This window comes from Drosophila obscura, unplaced genomic scaffold (assembly GCF_018151105.1).
Source record: "Drosophila obscura isolate BZ-5 IFL unplaced genomic scaffold, ASM1815110v1 contig_1, whole genome shotgun sequence".
Classification (NCBI taxonomy): domain Eukaryota; kingdom Metazoa; phylum Arthropoda; class Insecta; order Diptera; family Drosophilidae; genus Drosophila; species Drosophila obscura.
In genome coordinates, this window is record NW_024542679.1 from 5,045,816 (window position 1) to 5,066,607 (window position 20,792).

The 20,792-nt window shown below is 47.7% G+C and overlaps 4 protein-coding genes across 9 annotated transcripts in view; 1 reads left to right on the forward strand and 3 right to left on the reverse strand.

The window, feature by feature from the left end:
• Window positions 1–1,275, forward strand: part of LOC111068613 (protein boule) — a 34,634-nt gene extending 33,359 nt beyond the window's left edge. For all 6 annotated transcript variants that reach the window (XM_022358212.2, XM_022358215.2, XM_022358216.2 and 3 more), the window contains one exon: window positions 154–1,275. In XM_022358212.2, the coding sequence (XP_022213904.1) occupies window positions 154–308 (155 nt within the window). In that variant the 3' untranslated portion in view covers window positions 309–1,275. The remainder of the gene's footprint in view (window positions 1–153) is intronic.
• A 4,681-nt stretch (window positions 1,276–5,956) lies between these two features.
• Window positions 5,957–6,714, reverse strand: LOC111068576. Its single transcript, XM_022358131.2, has one exon. It carries the CDS (start codon window positions 6,555–6,557, stop codon window positions 6,345–6,347), a length of 213 nt encoding a protein of 70 aa, XP_022213823.1. The 5' UTR covers window positions 6,558–6,714; the 3' UTR covers window positions 5,957–6,344.
• A 1,961-nt stretch (window positions 6,715–8,675) lies between these two features.
• LOC111068575 lies at window positions 8,676–10,249 on the reverse strand. Its single transcript, XM_022358130.2, has 4 exons — window positions 9,976–10,249; window positions 9,515–9,625; window positions 9,016–9,450; window positions 8,676–8,951 (listed from the first exon to the last, which is right to left on the reverse strand). The coding sequence occupies exons 1-4, from the start codon at window positions 10,153–10,155 to the stop codon at window positions 8,805–8,807; spliced, it is 873 nt and encodes a 290-aa protein (XP_022213822.2). The 5' UTR covers window positions 10,156–10,249; the 3' UTR covers window positions 8,676–8,804.
• Window positions 10,250–11,159: 910 nt separating this feature from the next.
• LOC111068502 lies at window positions 11,160–20,719 on the reverse strand. Its single transcript, XM_041592846.1, is given in 17 exon segments — window positions 11,160–11,390; window positions 11,454–11,537; window positions 11,598–11,690; window positions 11,756–12,530; window positions 12,593–12,748; window positions 12,816–13,207; window positions 13,264–15,477; window positions 15,536–16,012; window positions 16,101–16,943; window positions 17,016–17,477; window positions 17,534–17,812; window positions 17,925–18,455; window positions 18,515–18,979; window positions 19,043–19,288; window positions 19,472–19,669; window positions 19,727–20,309; window positions 20,519–20,719. Coding segments are annotated over 17 exon segments (7,977 nt in total). The 5' UTR covers window positions 20,561–20,719; the 3' UTR covers window positions 11,160–11,253.
• Window positions 20,720–20,792: the final 73 nt, after the last annotated feature.

The window sequence follows — 20,792 nt, forward strand, 5'->3', positions numbered from 1 at the left end:
CTTTGGTTTGCTTTTATTCGCTTTTTGGTTGGTACTTATGCTTATTTTTCAGTTTGTTGAATCCAGTGATCTTTCGTGTGTCCTCCCTGCTCTCCTCGCCCCTTTGAGATATGCAACGCATCCCCCATACATATATTCAAATATACCCCATAGAGAACCATCCTCCACCAATTATGACATCGCAGCAGCCGCCGCACCAGAACCAGCACCAGCAGCAAGTGCTGCACCCACAGCAGCAATCGAACTCCAACTGGATGGATTTTGATGATCTCAATATCAATCTGAACAACTGCGGGCCCAGGCTTTAGGGTAAACATTTGTGCGGGTGATCGGATGAAACAGAAAAAAACCAACAGAAAAATTATCTAAATCAAAACACTAAAAAAAAATTCTAAAGTAAAAACTCAAAGAAAAAAAATGGACACCTCGAGCAAAGCTCTGCCTTGTCGTTGAAGAAAAAGAATTGCCAGAGAAATATCCGAAATCGGGCTCCAGCACGGAGCACAGAACAGAGGAGGATCTCTTCAAAACGATCGAGCCGATGCATAAACTAAAAAAAAAAATGTTATTGCTCTATAATTTTCCACCTTGACCACCCATCCGACCCACCCAGCCACCAATCCCACAACCAAGTTTTTAGTTATTTTGTTTTTTGTTTCTGTGTTTCAAATTGTTCAATTGTTTTTTGTTTTGTTTTGTTTTTTATCACAATTTTAAATATGGTCTGCAGCGATTGGGCAGAGAGCGAATGAAAGATCCGGAGAGGGAACGGTAACAAGTGAATCCAATAACAACGTCGTTTCCCCAACGCCACACACACAGAGCAATCTTTCGAACCCAACTGAATAACCGAAGCATATCCATTACTTCCTTCAAAATTTCTATGTGAGCATGTAGCACATATGCAGACGCAGACTTCCTAACCACCCGATGATCTCCGCTCTCGCAACCCTCTCAGCTGCACAGCATCCAAATCTCAATCACAATTTACATTAGCATTCCAAAAATGTTTTGGGCTACCAGCTTTCTCAGCGTGTGTTCCGATTTATAATATTTTCGATTAATTAATCGTTATGCGGGTTATCTTATGGTTCTCTCAGTTATCCTTGCCAAATTTGCAATTTTCCTTGAATCAATTAATTTTCTTATTTACATTTTGGTTATAATCTTGACTAAATTTGTGTTCAATTTGTTCCAAATTCATAATGCTTAACGTTATCAATGTGTCTGCCTCTCTTATCCTGAGAGTTAATAAAAAGGAGCCCAAAACAAAAACCCATCTATGATTTTCTTACTTATTGTATCGTTTATTTATTTCGTTATTTATCTCTCGAGCAAGACGTGTAGCATACTTTACAGATGCTTCAGAATACCTGCAAACCAGAAAATGCAAAAAGCAACGAATCTTTCAGTAGCATGACACAGTCGACCCAGGCGATAGACGGGAGCACACAGCAAACGCTTAAAGATGCTTCAATATGATGATATGAAATAGTTGAATTAAACGGTTGTGTCAAATTAGCTCTAATTAATCTCGATGTCAGAGGATCAGATGATCGGACGGTGGCAACTTATCTAGAATTAGACATGTCTAAAATCTCTAAATGTAGTTCAATTATAATTGGTTTGCTAACTCCTATCTCTCACTACCGTGTGTGTATCTTTAATCTTCCCGTGTGCGATCGAGGAAATGGTAAAAACTTAAACTAATTATAATCTATAAAGGAAAACGCATACAAGTACATACACCTAGATGATGATTCGTATATACAACAATAAATATATATATATATATATATACACATATACATATAATTAAATGTACAAGAACAATATCTCAATGGCGTCTCAACACAAAACCGAAACCAAATTACATACAAGAATATTTACGAGCGGTGGAGAATTAATATGGAGATCAAAACCGAAATGGTCACGCAAAAAAAAAAAGAACATTTTTACATAAGAAAAATGCATTTTTTAACAAACGTCTACGTGTGAATTGAATAAAACCTTATATTATATGTGTATACACGCATATATATATATTATATATATACATTTTATTAAATATATATATATATATGTATATGTAACGTCGAGCAGCAATTTTTTATAACAAGAAGCGGCCCTGCAGCAACGGCAACGTTCACGGCAATGGGAATGAGACGGAAGCGGAAATAGAGCAACCCTGCCTCAAGTGTGTCCTTGGAAAAAGCGCCTGCATGTGCATATGCTTTGCCCTTTGCCCCCTTCTGTACAGCGTGTGCGTGCGTTAAAACGTTTTTGAAGTAAAATTTAATTTACACAAGACTGACGCTAAAAATATAACTAAGAATATTAAAAGTGTACTAACCGTTTACGAATTTTTCAAATGCGGCACACGGAGTACTGCGGGTGGGGCGGAGGGCCATTGGACATCGAAGACCGCGCGGGTGGATTGTGTAGCAGTCAGCAGGGGGGGGGGTGGAGCGCCGATTTGTATATGGTTATATTATATTGTACTTAATAAATGGAAAACCTGAGATATATATTATATATATTTATATTTACAATAAAAAAAAACAAATCGTAAAACACAAAACCATAAAATAAATTATGAAAAATACAAAAAAAAAAATATATATATATATATAAAAAAATAACTTAAAAAGCTAAATTAATGGTAAATAACAAAATATACAGTGTTATTTTTATTTTTATGATATTGTACTTACATTAGAATAAAATTAATGGCGCAGCAATAATAAGAACAAAATTAATTAGAAAACAGAAAACTATCCACACGATATGTGATGTATGATGATTGATGAAAACTGTATAAAGCACATACACAAAATCATGAAAATGAATGAAAGTGTCCCATTATAATCCCAAAAACAAGATGATAAAGAAGAGTGTTATAGATATGATTTTGGGATTCAGGCAGCATGGAAGATCATTAAAAAATTAGTTTCAGAAAATAATAGAAATGGTAGGAAAAAGTCTCTGCGGAGAGGAAGAGCCTAAGATACAATAAACGTGCAACGAAATCTTTTAGATTAAACGAGGATTAACCTTAACCCACACACATAGGTGCATTACATAGCCAGAGCTGTACTCCACTCCAACCGATATATAACCGATATATGTATGGGATTTATTCGTTAGTACGGTTGAGGTTACCATTATCCCGAGTCACCACCACAACCATCACCACCAAATCTGTTTTGGATCATTGTTGTCAGCAAAAGAGTTTTTCGAACATACTTTTTACAATGCAAAAGCATAAGCAATTTCTAGAGCGAGATTTCGATCCGTAGAGAGGCAAAACATGGCAAATGGTGAAAAGCAAGAACAAACAAAAGGGTTTTTCTATCAATGTTGAAATGACAGCGAGTGTTTAGGAAATATTTAACCATATATATATATATACAACATATATATTGTATTGTATTGTATTGTAGCTAAAATGGTTTCATGTAAACGAAATTGTTGAGTATTTTTAGTCACGAGAGAGAATCGATGTAAACCACATAAAAAAAACACAGACACAAAAAACACACAACTGAAGAATTTACAACAATTGTAAGATATTTTATGGAATTCTCTTGGAAATCTTTCGTACATTCTTTTTGGTTACACTTTTTTTTTGTCTTCAAATTTACAAACTTTTGCGCAGAATTTCGTTGATTGCCTTCTGCTGACAAACCTGTGTCCATTAAGTCCCCGTTCCATTGATTTAATTTGGCCATTATCCCCAACAAAAAATCCTCTCTAAGATACAAAGAAAACGAAATAAATGCCGAAATTCTGTTGCAAAATACATATACATTACTCGTATGTCTGAATGTGTGTAAAATTATCTAAATTGAATCCAAGTGCATTTCAAGTGATGCACATTGTGAGAATCTGTGCTGAAGCTGAAGATGAAACAGGAGACAGGAGATATGAGATAGGAGTCATTGTGTGCTTGCCACAAGATACACATCTGTAGAGATACCAAAACCGATACCGATATAGACAGCGATATATAGATACCGATACACCTACATATTTTAAGCCAATTAAAGCGCCCACGTGAACGAGGGATAAGAATTACAAAAATAAAAAATATAAAACAAAACAAAACAAAAATAGCAAAGATTAGCTGAAGAGTAACGCAAAATACTCGAGAATACTAGAGAAATTATACTTTTAGCTAAACTCAAATGGAAAACTTACAAAAAATGTATCCAAATTCTTCCGTAAATGAAAAAACATTTCTAGCAAAACAATTTACCATACATAAGAGTCTATATATACATATAAAGTATACTATATTGAGCAGCATAATAGTAGAGTCAAAGTCAAAGTCAAGGAAATACGTAAAACATATGAGACACTAAAACACGAGAACACCCCCAAACCCAAAACCAAACCACACAAAGGAATTACAGATCAAGCAAACGACAAATGATATCAGCCAGAAGCAGAACAGAGAGTGGCGCGGGCATAGAAAGAAAAGGCTATAAGTAGAAGAAGGAGACAGATAGAGCTAGAACAAAGAGTCGAGTATAGGGGCAGAATCGAACTACTGATCTCTAATGTGTGTTCTATGCTTTAGAGAGATGAAGAGGCAGATAGGCAGAGATGGAGATGCAAGCAAAAAACACAAAAGTATTACAATTTTGAGCTGCAATATTTTTTAATCAAAAAAGAAGAGAAGGTTTAATGAAAGTAAAATAAATATAATGATAATAATTAATATATATTTTTCTCTTTTGAGATAAACGAAAAACGAAAACTGTTTTTGATGTGAATTGAGTTAGGTAAAACAAATTTAAAAAAAGAGATCATTAAACAGTAAAACATATTCCGAAAAGTATCAAAAAAAAAAAACGAAACCAAAGCTATAGCTAAGGAAATGCACAAAGTTTTGTGTGTATTTTTTTCGGTTTTATTCATGTGTGTAAAACTTCCGTGTGAACAAAAAAAAAAAATAAAACCAAAAAAAAACCAAAACCAAAATAGAAACAGAAAAACCAAACCAAAAACTACACTACACTACAAAAGCAAAGCCAGACACTAAGCCCAACTGAAATTGTCAAATATGAATAAAGTATATAAAGTCTATATGGAATATATATTTAGATAACAATATATATATATACATATATATTATATACATATGTACATGTGTGCAACTTATTCAGATCCATCAAAATACGATGCAGAAAAGGAAGCAAAGTCTCTATATATTTAGTAAATTATAACGAAAGAAAGAAAAAAAATGAATACGTAGTACAACGGCAAGCGAAATAAAAAGTATAAAGCAAAAACATATAAGAGAACGAAACAAAAACACGAACACAAAAAATTCGGAAAAAATGGACGAAGAAAAAATCGAAAATGCAAAAAAAAATAAATGAAGAATAGCATAAAAAAAATAATTATTTATAAAGGCTGTAATTTTAAGTAAAGAACAACCCGATAAATATAACACGATAATGAAAAGGGGAAAGAAACCAAACGAAAAGAGAAACAAAATTTAACGTAAACATATTTCACCCACAATGCAAATTATATTAACTAAATCTGAATGGAAAGACGAGAGAAATACTATAAAACTTAAGTACGAACGATATCTAAAACGAAATTATAAACCTAAATGAAAAAGTATATAAAATAATTACATACAAAACAAAACACAAAACAAAAAAAAGAAATAAAGCATAAACGTAAAAGCAAAAAAAAAAAAAAATTATATATACATATACGAGAACTCAATGTATGTAATAAATATAAAACTAAATAAATAAAATATTTAAAAAATGGAATAAACCGGAACATGAACGTTTTTTTACTGTGATTCAACAGAACAGAAGACGTCCGATCAGGCCATGTATTGATGTCACGCGGTGACGCACCGCACCTGAAAGACAGAGTGACCCCCCCACCCTCCCAAGCTTTAAAGCTTTAAGCATGAAAAAACATCGTATGGGGTTCTATTATCTACAAGCTAGAATGCATTTTATTTAATCTTTGTTGTTTTTGTAATGCCAAGGTACATGAATAGCCGTAGCCACGGCTTGCCTCTGGGGCAAGACGGAGACATCGCACTGGGATTCTGGGTTTTGCTCTAGTTCCAGTGACGCTACGTGCCGGTTTCGTTTACAATTACTACACTCACGATTACGTTTATCGCTCTACAATACTACACACAATAAATACATAGAGTGCACCATGAAAAAAAAATTATGAATTATTTAACGTGTGTGTCGTGTCGTCTGTCCACACATTAGGAACATGTCAAGGCCGGAACTAAGAGCTACGTGGATTTGGTTGTGGATGTGGATGTGGATGGAGTCCTGGTCATAGTCCTCCCTCTACTTGTTGATGAAGCTGTGATTGTGGTTCTGCATCCTCACGCTCTTCGGCGCCAGCTGGGAGCGGTCGAATTCGCAGGTCTTGTTGGTCTTCACCATCCGGGGATTGGGTCCCGCAGAGGCCCTCCAGTAGACCGTTTGCACAGCATTCCGTCCGGCAATGTAGCGGGATGATGAGGCAACCAGATGGGGCAATTTATTGGCAGCAGACATTCTGGCGATTGACGGTATTGGCGTTGTTCCTTTGAGCAGCTATCACAGTTTGTATATAGAGTTTCACTCTATATAGGATTTTGGTTGGGTTTGACGGGGGTGTACTGTCTCTCCTCTTTGTTCAATTCATTGGCGCGCACGATTCGTTTCTGTGGCTCTAGTCGGGTCTGGGTCCAGTATTTATAGGAGACTTCTCTTATCTGCCATTTGTGTGTTTGGGCATTTGCTTCTAAGTACGAGTAGTTGGGGCTCAGCTTATCAGCTGTGCCTTTCGTACAGATGATGATACTGCTGTTAAAAGGGTTGTTAATTGATTAGCTTATGGCCCAGAGTCACCCAGAGCCACCCTACCGGACACACGCGCACACGGGCCGTAGTAAACTGCAACTGCGACGCATTTTCCCACAAGTTCCTTGTTTACCTGGCGACAATGGCAACCCAAGTATAGGTGAAGTGTTTCAGCTTTGTTCTGGTTAAAACTAAAGAGTCGATCTCGTAAGAGTACTACCCACATGCAGCTCAAAGTCCAAAGAGCACAACTCTCTGAATAATGCACAATCATATACCCTAATGACGTAAATCGTTAAATATTCAGTATATGTACATCTGTATATATATTGTACTCGCAGAATTGGCACATTTTTGCATAGCTCTCATGGCACTAACAGAGGTCGTGTATACATATATGTATATGCATACTCAAACACATCCTGCCTATTAGATTATGCACTCGAAGATATATGCCATCTATTTCTATGCCTAGTATAGGCGCTGTGGGCTCTGGTGTCTCTGTAATGTGTGCTTACTAGCATGAGCTCTCGACGTGTGCACGGTCGGTCCTCTTATCAGTCTGCCTTTCAAAACAAAACTTCAGGCGGCTCCCCCTCTATGAGTCGATTACGAGTCGAGGGAGTCTATGGCTGCAATCAGTCGAATGCGTTGTAAAATCGGGCAAAAAGCGTGCGCTCGAAATTCGTTTAACGACAATAACAGACGATATTATGATGATCGCATTGCATTGCAAGTTCAAGTTCATTACAGCCAACAGACCTCCCAGCGGTCCCAGGGAACACTTATCAACAACCTCTACACACGTTGTGCCATAGTGCAATTTCTTCGTCATGCCCCCAATACGAGTAGCTGGGCGGGGGGAATCGTGAAATCAAATATTCTTTCGGAATATTTTGTCGGCAAAACTTTTCCACGCTTTCGTAGAATGTTTTCTATAGCTTGTTTACAATTGTTTTCTTCTTTTGACCACCAGACGGTAGACTTTTTTTTTATTCCACTTATTGCTGTTTGGGCTCTTGTGCGCTGATAACGCGGCGAGTTTGTTCCCATTTAGCTTTTAGCACTTTCTGTGCCAAAATCACTTATCAGAAAATCAACAAAAAAAAAACAAAGAGGAGAGCGACGGAAAAAAAATATAAATAAAGCACTCGCCAGACTTTGGCTTCTTAGCAGGCGATGTCGCTGTCCATGTCTGAGGCAAATCGCGTGAATTTGCCTGTGAAGAAATTGAGGCCTATCGTCTTGTTGGATTTTATGACATTGATTGCGGGGGGCCTTACCCTAACAATAAAGTAGATTGTACATAAAGCTAACAAAAGAGAATCAGCAGCAGGTGAGATTCCAGTTGCCACTTGCCAGTTTCCAGTTGCCGGGGACTGATAAGGTTTCTTTAGTTTTTTTCGGCTTGTGCTGATAATGTAAAGTACCAATGCTATAACCCATAATCGGCATCCAGATTGGCATTGGCATTGACACAGACGTGTGGCACGGTGTTAACTCAATATAACGAACAATCAGCAACAATTGGTATGAATTTTGGCAAGCAATTTCCATTGCCTACTTTTGGGACTCTACCGAGGGAATAGATGGGGTAGGGCAGTACCGAAATATTATTGTATCTGGCGGAATTCCCTGCTAGATTGCTAATTGAATTAAGAGTACATACACTTAACGCCTACAACTAACCATATAGCTAACTAATTCCCACTTAAGTCATCGGTTCTGCCTGTGGCCTGCGGCCTGCGGTAATTGGCTTTAATTGGGACAAGACAAGCAATTAAAGCGGAAGCAAACGATGTGAACAGCTCGATTGGGTTAGTTTTTTTGGGGGAGTGCACGCGGCGATCTCTCGTCTCTGTATTGCTTAAGTAGATTACACATAAATTAACATAGTATGGCTGGACTCATTAAATACGATAGCTGCTCCGGCTTCGGCTTCGGCTCCGGCGATTGACCTCACTGGCCGCGACCCCAGACGAGCAGAAGCAGCAGGAGCACCGAGATGATGCTGCCGCCCAGTTGCCCACAGCCATTGCAGACCTTTCGAATGGTTTCCGTGTAGAGGCCACGCCGTGAGAGTAGATTACGAATGCTGCGCAGCTCCTGCAAGGGTATTCGACTGTAGTTAAATCTTTCTATGGGTGGCAATCAATCCCCTTCAACTTACATCTGCACTGAGTCCCAGGCGATTGCGTGACAACACCACCGTGTAGATGGAGCTCTTCACATCGTTGCCACAGAAGGTCAGCACCAGGTGATCGTTGACCGCCTTGACCACCTGCACGGTGCCCGTGAATTGCGTGTAGGAGTTGAGGGTCACCAGACTGCCGCGCTGATCCCCAATGTTGGACCACTGGCCGGGTGTTCGGGTCGTGTAGTTGAACGTATACTCCAGATTATTGTCGCGTTCACTCCACACCAAACGCAGATAATTCTGCTTCACCCGACCCTGATGATTCGGGTAATCGTCCTCGCCCATATACGAAGGCGTGGTCGGGGCACGTCCGTAGTTGTTCTGGTTGCGGTTGTAATCCGGCAATCCATAGCCACCGCCACCGCCATTTCCGCCGCCGTAGCCACGATTGTTGAGGCTGTTGACCATCTGTCAGAGAGAGAGATTTGGAGTGGGCATCTCTGGGGGCACACACACACACACACACACTTACCTGATCGGTCACGTCAGCCAGGTGTATGATCACGCACGAATCGTACTCATAGACGCCGGGAAAGTCTTGGCTGTGGACGATGATCTCGCTGCCGTACCAGAGTCCCATTATCTACGTATATAGAAAGGCAGATTCTGGTCATTATTTTACGAGTGCACACACACACACATACACACAGAGTGAGATAGAGAGAGAGAGAGAGAGACAGAGAGCAATGTAATGCTGCTGGGGGTCATTTGTGCGATTTGCATGCGACTTGCTGTGCGTTCAATTAAATGCCACCACAATGGGACAAACGATGCGCCCTGCCTGCTGGTCCCAAATTGACATTGCGTCCACATTCGGCGCAAAGGGTTAATTAGAACAAATGAGCCATAATTTCATTAGCCAGCCAGGCACTCCTTACAGTAGTCCATTAGTGATCTTTTACCCCCAATCTTGGGCGTGCGCCCCCCACTCACCTGCTCCAGATCCACCGAGTTCTGGGGATTGATGTTCATGCAACGCATGGCCGAATTGATTCTCTCCGTTGTGCTGGATCCACCGGACAAGGTTATGCCATATTGGTCCAGGGCATTGCCGGCTATGTGACACCAGCAGATGCCGAAGATGAGCCAGTAGGCCAGGGATTTGGTGCACATTCTGGTGGAGGGATTCTCGGGCTGCAATGATGATGATAACCCCACTAGATTGCTGATCTGCACTTACTGAAGTCTCACTCTCGACTAACCCAACGGAACTGAGCTTAACCGAGAGCTCAGATCGCCACAGACAGACAGACAGACACAGAGAGCGAGAGAGAGAGAGAGAGAGTCTCTCGCGAGCGTAGAACCGCCCGCTTAAAGTGAGTGCATTCTTTCAGTTGAGCAGAGAGAAGTATAGCGCGTAAAGAGAGGGAGAGAGAATACATGTCTGAACATGTCTGCGCATGCTCTCCGTACCGTACCCCAGTCACGGCAAATTGTTATATTAATTAAGTTAATTGTAGCGCTTTTCAGGCCAGATCATCCAATCGCGCGTGCAACGCCCGCCCGCCCGCACAATGCGACTCAAAACGAGGCGCGTAAGCGGAGCTCGCACTCTTTCCCATCCCTCGCCCCTGCCACCTTCCGCCTACCCCCTACCCCCTTTTGACCCACGAGTCTTGGTGTCAATTGAGTGTGTGTCCGCTCCGAGTTGACCGTCAATTAAACGAGTCGAGTGCCTGTGGCTGTGCTGCCCCCAAAAAGCCAGCCAAGAGGCAAACGTAGCAAAAATATAATACAGTAAAATCTCACAGATTAGAATTGGCCAGAAACTAGAATTGGCAACGGCCAATTTATGGAAAAATGGGAGTCCCCGAGTTATTTGTGGTGTCTACCAGTCGGTCATATGCATGTGTAATTTAAAGTTTATAATTTCTGAGTTTCTACTGTAATAGCCAAGCAGATCTGGAGCTTGAGTGAATCCGGAGAGAATGGGATGAGTCAAGAGAACATCGAGGGACTTGTGAATTAAATCATTGCCGTCGCCGCTGAATGATGTTGTTCGAGAAAGCTGCCTCTGATGTTGTTGTGGTTCCGTTTATTAGCATTGATTATGCCATTAATGTGCGGCTACTACGCGAACGAGAGATGTGAGATTAAATTGCATAACAGAAATATTCAAAATTAAAAACAATATTTATTTATTACAAGTTAAATTACAAAATTCGTATTTATATTGGTACAGTAGTCGTGTGAGCGAAAAGGAAGGTCCCTCTAAAAGCGCAACAAGCTCTCGTTGATCTTCTCGTAGATCCAATCGATATAATGGTTCACACGCACATAGACACCTGGCCTGTTCATGTAGCCGCAGTGCTGGCCCCACGATATGAGGCCATACAAGGTTTCGCCATCTGCATATACATAGAAGAAGAAATTGTCAGAGGGAACTTCGCGCACAGAGCAGAAGGGTTTACCGTCATCAGAGCAGACGAGCGGACCGCCAGAGTCGCCCTCGCAGGCATCTACACTCTCGTCCATGGAACCAGCACAGAACATGCCTGGAATTTAGCAAGAGATTGTAATGAGTTCCAGTCAGCGGCTACTGTGGTCAGACCTACCCTCGGACATGGCTGAGCCATAGACTTTCGATTGCTTGCAGGTGGCATCCGGCAGAATGGGCAGCTCCGCAGATCTCAGCACCTGGGCAGGAGCTGGGAAAAAGGCGAAACAAATGGAGTGGATGCAGGAGATTACTGCGATTTATGGGCCGACTTACTGGACACACCCGATTTGATGGAGCCCCAGCCGGAGATTGTGCAGTTTCGATTGGCTCGGAGCACCGCGTTCTTGTCCGGCAGACAGATGGGCTGGACATAGTCGCTGAACTTGAGGGGCCGCTTCAGCACCACCACAGCGATGTCGTTGTTCATGTGGGTGCCGTCGCGGAACTTCTCGTGCGTGTACCACTTCTCAATGAAGGTGTCCACCTCGGAGGACTCGGCTATGTTGGCATAGTGATCGCCCACGCGCACAAAGTACGCATCCTTCGCGTTGCCATACAGACAGTGGGCGGCTGTGAGCAGGTGACGCTTGGAGATCACCACGGCGCCGCACCAGTGGCTGGAGATGCCGCCACGTCCTCGTGTTCGAATGGTGGCCTGCCAAGGATGACGGCCCCGACGCGCCGTGTTGCCCTTGATCACACGCTCCCCGCCATGGGCGGCATACTCATCCGACAGGTCGTCCTTGAAGATGCCGCAGCGCCGAGGCGAGCGCATGGCTCGGCTGGACCGCTCCCACAGTCCAATGTCGGAGTAGGTCAGAGCTGCGCTCTTCCCTGCGCCAGCCTGCTTCAACGCCTTGAGGCGGCTGGCTGCTCGAGGCGGAGGTCCTGCCGCGCAATGCAGGGCCACATCCTCGGTGTGATTGCAGTTGTGATCGCCCCAGTTCCAGTGGCTGCACTTGTCGATGCTGCTCTCATTGCCAAAGCACATCACCTGATCCAGCCAAATGGGTCCGTTCGCATGCCCAAAGATGTTATTCTCCAGTTTCTAGGGGATTGCAGAGCATTAGATCTGGCAGTAGCTGGATTCATTCTGCCCATCTGCCTTACCGCTGGCCCATAGTAGCCCAGGGAGTTGCATGCCACCTGCGCGGACTTCAAGTTGAAGTCATCGTCGCACACGCTACCCCACACGCCATGGTACTTGACCTCCAGTCGCCCCTCATTGGAGCTGCGTCCTCCCTCCAAACGGAACTCAACAGGTGCCTGTAAGGGAAAGCACTCATCATTAGTATCCATGTGGGATGGAGTTTCTATACTACAGTCGACCCACCTGACAGACGGTCGGGCTTTCGTCCGACTTATCCGCACAGTCGGCCGTGTGGTCGCAGACGAAGGCGGGCGGAATGCACTCCTTGGAGGTCTGACAGAGCCAGTAGTTGTCCGGGCACTTCATCACGGGCACCTTGCACGCCACGCCGGCCACCTCATCGACGCCGCAATTGTGGACGCCCCAGCCCTTGAAGTCGCAATCCTTGAGCATCGTTTCGTTGCCCTGGCACTCGACCTCGTCCATGGCGTAGTTGAAGTTCTGATCGCCAGGTGCATAAAAGGAGCTGCCGCGTACCTCTTGGGCGCCCAATTTGTAGCCCAGCTCGCGGCACACCACATCGGCGTCCCGCAGCCCAAACTTGTCATCGCACACATAGCCCCACTGGCCATTGACTGCAGAGTGCAATCGATTAACGCAGGATTTCTAATGGCTGGTTAATGGTACTCACTCTTGACCGATATCCGACCCATGTGCGGCTGCTCGCCGCCGGTCAGACGCACCTCGTAGCCCAAGTGGTGGCAGTTGCTCTCGTCCCGACGATTGCCACAGTGATTGACGCCATCACAGACAGAGGCCTGCGGCACGCACTTTCCGTTCTGGCAATCGAATTCGCAGCTATCATTGAAGGAGCTTCGCACACCGATTCGGGGTGTGACAGACTCGGCATTCGGATTGGCCATCAGCTCCCAGTCGTTCTCCTCCTTCTCCGTCTCCTTCTCCGTCTCCTGCTCCTCCTCTGGCTGCTGCCATTCGGCTGGAGTTTTTTTTTTGCTGAAGGGATTGGGCATCTCTGGATGGCGACGATGGAAGTCGGGACTGTGACTGTGCTCGTGGTGGTGTCTGTGCGGATTGTGGTGATGGGGGGGAAGGTGATTGTGTCTTTGCAGGGGGCGCAGCGAGTGCGGATCGAGGAGATTTGGATGGCGTCTGTGGAAGTCACGACTGTGACCGGACGCGTGCCAATTGATTGCTTTCGTTGTGGTTTCGATATCCGCTGTGCGGGTGCTCCGATGGTAGTCGGTCGGGGACTGGTATGTGATGGGATCTACTGTCTGCTCGGTACGGGCCGTTTCCCCAGCATCTGGAAAAACAGAGTCAGGGTCAGAGTCAGAGTCGTCGTCAGTTAGGTCCAAGCTCTCCTGTTCCCCGGCCCTAATCAGTTCGGCGTCATCGTCTGGATTGGGTGTTGTCGTTGATATTCTAACAGGGATTGGAGTTGTTGTTGTGGTTGTCGTCGTGGTGCTAGTACTGGTTGGTGGCTGGCTAATCACAGAGACAATTGCCAATTCCGCCTGCTTGGCCTGCCTGTCCTGGGCATTGCCGCTGTGATTGAAGTAGGGGCGCAGCATGAGCTTCAGTGCCTCACTGATGGCCAGCTGGGAGACTGAATCGGGCGTTGTGGGCGCTTGGGAGAAGGGGCTCCTGGGGGTAGCATAAAACTGGTGATTGTAGGGAGGCGGCCGCGCATAGCCACGGCTTGCGGTCGTTGTTGTGGTCGTCTCTGGTTGCTCATCGCCCCTGGGGAGATCTGTCTCATCGTAGTCAAAATCGTCGTCAGAGCCGAACAGACTGTAGTCGGGGTCGGCTGTCGTCGTGCTGGTTACCACTGACGACCCCTTGGCCCAGGAGGCATTACGCGAATGGGCGATGCCCGCATACGAGGGACTATAATGCGGTTGACTGCCACTCTGTGGCACCGAGGCATTGGCTATGCGCGGATAGATGGGATACGTGTGCAGCCTCGGGGGCGTCTTTGTTGTCGGTATCGGACTGGGACTCGGACTGGAACTGGGAGTGGGACTGGGACTGGGAGGCAGCAAACCCCCATAGAGATTCGATTCATCGGAAGGAGTTGCCCGACTGCTGGGACTGGCTAAATGGGGCTGCAGTGGGGCACTTGGATTGAAGCGGGTGCCTATCTGATGGGATTCACTGGGCAGCTGATCGGGCTCCCGATTGGGTGGCAGCAATCCCCGATTGGGTGCTTGAGGATAGGTCTGAGGCTCCTGTGGATTGTAGTTCAAGTCGATTGGCTGCTGTCCTGCTGGAGGAGTTCTGGAATGGAGGTCCCTGGGCTGGCCACTGGGCTGATGCTGATTGTATGTCGGTGCATTGTCGGGGCTATAGTCGAGGTCTAGGGGCTGTTGTCCAGCGAGCGGAGCGAGTGGAGGCATTGATGGCGTTTGGTTCGGGGCAATGGGCTGCCATCTGTTGGGGGGTGCTGGTGAGCCATGATCCACCCTGGGGCTGTAGTTGGGACTGCTGCCTGGAGCGGGTACTCGTCGGTTCTGTTCCTGCTCAACGGGTTCGGCGTAGAACACCTGGCCAGGAGTGCTGGGCGCCATGGGGGCCAGAGGAGTGCTGGGAGCCATGGGGGCCAGAGGAGTCTTAGATGTAGGATAATTACGGTTGGGCTGTAGCGAACTCTCCACATAGAGCACCCTCTGGGTGGGGCTGCGATGGGCGTAGGAGCTGCCCTGGCCGGACCAGCCGTGGTACTGGGGACTGTGCTGGAAGCCGATGCCCGGAGGACGCTGCATATTCATGTCCCTCCAACGATCGCCCTCGCCCACCACTCGCGTCGTGGTCGTTGTCCTGGCCACATAATGGTTGCCCCACGGATCCTGGCCAGCCGTCTCGTACGTCTTGGACTGGCGATGGTCTGCAAGTGAGAGGAGAGGCAGTTAGCACGAGTCGAACACCAGCAAAGGATTAGTAACCATTCGGCTGATCCCTCCAGCCTCCATAGGAGGCTTCCCCTTCACCCCCGACGATGTAATCGCAGCGATCGTGGCTGGGCAGCTCGGCGTCCGGCACACACAATCGACGGGAAATGCTGAAAATCTGCCCACTCGGACAGTCGTAGATCTCGGCCTGCCCCGGCTGGCATCTGATGAACTTGCTCGCAATGCGCGGATGCGGCAGGGAACCACCGATCCCCACTGGGCAGACGGGAATGGCACCCTCGGCCTTCATTTGCTGCGTCCATTCGTAGATGATCAGCAGCTCGGTGTGCGTGTAGAGGCGATCCTCGCGCTTCACCTGCTCCTTGGGCTGGCACAGACCGTGGAATACACTGAAATATTGGTCTGCGGGACAGCTCGTCAGCAGCATTCCGTCTGGCCCGCAGCTCACGAACTTTGAGCAGTCGAAAGGATAGACAAAGTAGCCACTGGCACCCGTCGGACATCTCACAGCTGCAAGGGGAGCAAAAGGCAAAAGGCCAAAGGCTCGTCAGACACAATTTGGAACTCGATTGGAGGGGGTTTGGTGGGTGCTACTCACAGGCAGCCTCCTCCACGGATCTCTGCTGGCTATGCTGTATGCGATCCCAGCGGGCCACCTGCCCTTGAGGCACGCAAAAACCGCGCGAAATGCTAAAGACATCCTCGCTCGAACATCTCCGTGGCAGAGTGTGTCCCTCCAGGCAATGCAGATAGCCCATGGCATCAAAGGGATTCGGGAACAGGCCCGTCACTCTGGCCGGACACAGCAAAGCAGCAGGCGCGGGCTGGTAGCCTCCTTCTTGCGGGTAGCTCCTGCCCTGCGACTGCCCGTATCCTCCGCCCAAGTAGGTAGCTCCAGTTGGTTGGTATCCTCCGCTAGCTGCAGGTGCGGTTGGCGGTGGCGAGTATCCTCCGCCAAGGACAGGTACGGGTACAGGTTGCTGTGGCGTGTATCCTCCGGCATGTTGGAAGCCGCTCCGAAACGATGCTTGATTTTCCCCCCCAAATCCAGGTGCAGCTGGTTGTGGTGGGTAGCCGCCTCTGCCCTGCGATTCCCCGTAAGCTCCGTCAAGCGCAGGTGCTGAGGGTTGTGGCTGATAGCCACCACCGTCAAGTGGGAGGGGAAATGCCCTGCCTGGCAAGGGCGCCTCTGCGTCGGCCTCTTCGCTCAGTTCATGCTGCGTCTCGCTCAGATACTCCACGCGATCGTTGGCAGCCGCCACCTCATCCCTGGCCACGCACAGCTGCTGCGAGATGCTGAACACCTTGCCCTGCTTGCAGCTCTCGATGGCGGTCTGCTCATCCCAGCAGATCACATACTTGGTGCAGTCAAAGGGATGCAGATAGTAGCCGTGGGTGCGGGGCGGACACGTGATCATTGTGAGGTCCTGCATAAAGTCAGCTGGGTGGGGAGGGAGGCAGAGGCTGCAGCTCGAATCAGTGGCAAAGAATCAACAAGTTTCAGAAGGCTTACTCGAGAACTGGCCCCTGAGGTATTCGTAGTCCAGATAGTCATGGGCAGGGAGGTGCTGGCGGGCCGCACACTCGCGCTGGGACAGACTGAAGTCGAAGCCAGCTGGACAGAATTCCACCTGGAGCAGCCCATTCTGGCACTTGACAAAGTGACCCGCATGGAAGGGATAGGGGTAGTTGCCCTGGAGACTTCGGGGACACGATTTGAGCGGAGATGGCGAGGTCTGAGTGTCTTGATAGCTGTACGTGGTCTGAACCTGCAGCTCCTCCCAGAACTTGACGCGATCTCCGCCATTCACTTGACCCCGCGGCCGGCAAGCCTTCTGCGACAGACTGAAGGCCATCTGCGGGAAACAGGCGAGCACGGACATCTTGCCAGCGGAGCATTGAACAAATTTGCCAGCATCGTAGGGATAGAGATGGGGGCCGTCGGTGCCAGCCGGACAAGCGGACAGGATCATTGCTGGGAGAGTCAGAGGGTGGTGAGTGGAAAGACTTGGCCCCAATGCGATGACTTACAATACTCGTAGCTGATCTCCGAGACGATGTACGCCACATAGTCGGAGTAGACCAACTGGGACTTGAGCTGGCACTGCCCCTTCGATATGCTGAACACGTAGCCGGGCTGGCAGCCCTGAACGGCCACCTTTCCGGCCCTACAATTGAGGAACTTGGTCTGATCGAAGGGATGGACAAAGAGACCATCCACGCCAGCGGGGCACAGCAGATCGCCAGCATTCTCGAGAGCTTCCACAGCAGTGGAAGGCGTGGCTGAGAGGGGGCACACGGATTAGAGTTCATGCGGAAAGTAGCGAGCAAAGAATGGATGGCCGAATGGTGGCACAAACCCAGATGGAAAAGCGATGAATAAAGCAGGAAAGCAGGAATAAAGCGAAAGAATTCGACTTACTGGTAGGCTGCGTGGGGGCGTAGATATGCTCTGGACCGCTCGGCTGGGCTGGCGCTTGACTTGTTCCACTCCGGCCGCTGCAGTCCACGTTAAAGGCAAAATCACAGGTGCCGCTGGCCGTGCTCCATGCAGTTCCCGGCCCACAGCTCTGAACGAAGGTCTGTCCATTGGCGCAGTTGAGGAACTTGGTGCAGTCGAGCGGATGGGCTTGCAGACCAGTGGCCCCGGGAGGACACGAAGCATCGCCATTTGCATTCAGATTCTTGCCATGCGACTGTCGTCCCGCGACACCTTCACTCAGTTCGTGTTGCGCCTCCCGCAGATACTCCACACGATCGTAGTTGGCTGCCAGTTGATCCTGGGCCACACATCGCTGCATGGAGATGCTGAACAGCTGTCCCTGCGGGCAGCTTTCGATGACTGTCTGCTGATCGAGGCACCTGAGATACTTGGTGCAGTCGAAGGGATGCAGGTAGTAGCCCCTGCTCTGGGGAGGACATGTAACCGCCGTTAAATCCTGCATAAATTCAGCTGCGAAAGGAGAGGGTCACTTCGGATCAACGCAGAGTCGGGTTGGGGCTTTGGCTTACTGGAGAACTCAACGCTGATGTAGGAATAATCCAGATAGTCATGGGCAGGGAGGAGCTGGCGGGCCGCACACACGCGCTGGGACAGACTGAAGACGAAGCCAGCTGGACAGAATTCTACCTGGAGCAGCCCCTGCTGGCACTTGACAAAGTGACCCGCATGGAAGGGATAGGGGTAGTTGCCCTGCAGGTTGAGGGGGCAATCTTTAAGCAGGGACGCCCTCTGATTCTGCTGGTAGCTATAGGTGGTCGTCTGAACTTCTATTTCCTCCCAAAACTTGACCCGGTCCCCAGTGTTCACTTGACGGCGCGGCCGACAATCTCTTTGCGACAAGCTGAAGGCATTCTGTGGCCCACAGTCGAGGATGGACAATTGGCCACTGGCGAAGCAGCGCACATATTTGCCAGCATCGTAGGGATAGAGATGGAGTCCTTCCAGGCCATCAGGACATGCAGTAAGCATCAGGGCTGAGAGAGTGAACTGATTTAAGGAACTGATGGCAGGCAGATCGACCAGATCGGGGCACTCACAATACTCGAAGCTAGTCTCAGAGATAACATAAGTCACATAATCGCCGAATGCCAGCTGAGATTTCAGATGACAATACCCCTTGGATATGCTGAACACGAAGCCGGGCTGGCAGCTCTGAACGGCCACCTTTCCGGCCTGGCAGTTGAGGAACTTGGTCTGATCGAAGGGATGCACAAAGAGACCCTTCGCTCCAGCTGGGCACAGGAGATCGCTGACGTGAAGCTCCGAGGATGTGAAGGCAACAGCTGGGACAGGGCATTGGGGTAAGTAAGGATTATAATTTCACAAGATGTAGCAAGCAGTAAAGATCAAAAGCAGGCAAAAGGCAAAAGCAATGAGAAGCCAAACCCAAATGAAAAAGCAGATGAACGCAAGCAAAGCAAAGCAAAGCAAAGCGGAATAAAGATCAGAAATGGAATTCGACTTACAGGACGACTGGGAGGAGGAGGCTGAAAAAACACATACCAATCGGTGGGCATCGAAGATCTGCCCAGGGGAACACTGCTCTACCCTCGCTTGGACACCGATGCCGCATACCAGATACTTGTGCGGATCATGGTGATGCTGATGCCGCCCACGCAGACCGGGGGGACAGCTGGGCACTTCCGCGGAGACTTGGGGGTAGCCTAACCCGAGTGTTAGTTAGGGGAAAAGCATTGGGGGCGAGCATTAAGCATACGTACCGTGTCCGGCCGGAGCTTCTGCCCCACAGTCGACGGTGCTCTTGTGGACACAGACCAGGGAGGACGGACTGAATGCCGTGCCCGGTCCGCAGTCCTGCACAAAGGCCTGTCCGTTGGCACAGTTGAGGAACTTTGTGCAATCCGTCGGATGTGGCTGCAATCCAATCACTCCGGGCGTACACCTCGGCTCTGCGTCCACTTCCCTCAGGCGCGCCGATCGATTCGGCTGAGCTGCTGCTGCTCCCGCTGGCGCTGCACATGCCACATTGCTGGGATGATCGCAGACCAGGGTTGCGGCATTGAACAGGGTGCCGGGTGCACAGGTCTGGATGGTGGGGCTGCCATTGTGGCAGTTCACGTAGCGATGGCAGTCATAGGGATAGGACACCACTCCTGAGAACTGCGCGGGACAGGCTCCTCCCGCTCCTCCTCCACCTACCGATGGCCGTTCGTAGATGGGCTGCTCTTGAATGTTCCCGCTGCTGCCGTGCATCGAGTGCCCTGCCGATAACCCGGCTTGTTCCGCCTGATCGCCGCCTGTCGTCCGGTAGCCGCCAGAATGATAAGCATTCGCCCCATGCCCCTGTCGAAGGCACAATTATGAAATACTCGTATTATTGAAAACATCAATTGAATTTGATCTTTGGGGCTTGTAAGCTTGTAATTAGGATCAATTAAAATGCGCAATCACTTCCTGTTTGCGATTGGCAAACTATTTCGTAATCGATGCCCCAGAGAGGGCTCTGAATATTCCTTTTCCCTACAAGATATTCGCGCAATACTAACACTCACCACCAAGAGCACCAACCAAAGGCCCAAAAGCCACTTGGCCATGTTTCCTTTGACTATATATTTATATAAAGTATATGTATATGTTTATTCCTATATGCAACACAGATACTGATAGCGACTTTTGAAAGATTTAGCCCGAAACGCGATCGAATTTCAGTTTTCAGTTGTGGTCCCGCTCAAGTCTCAGCCTCAACTGACTCAGCCGCTCGCATTTCAATTCAATTGGAAGTACGGAATCTCTATCTCTGCTACATGCTCCCTGCTCGCTGATAGA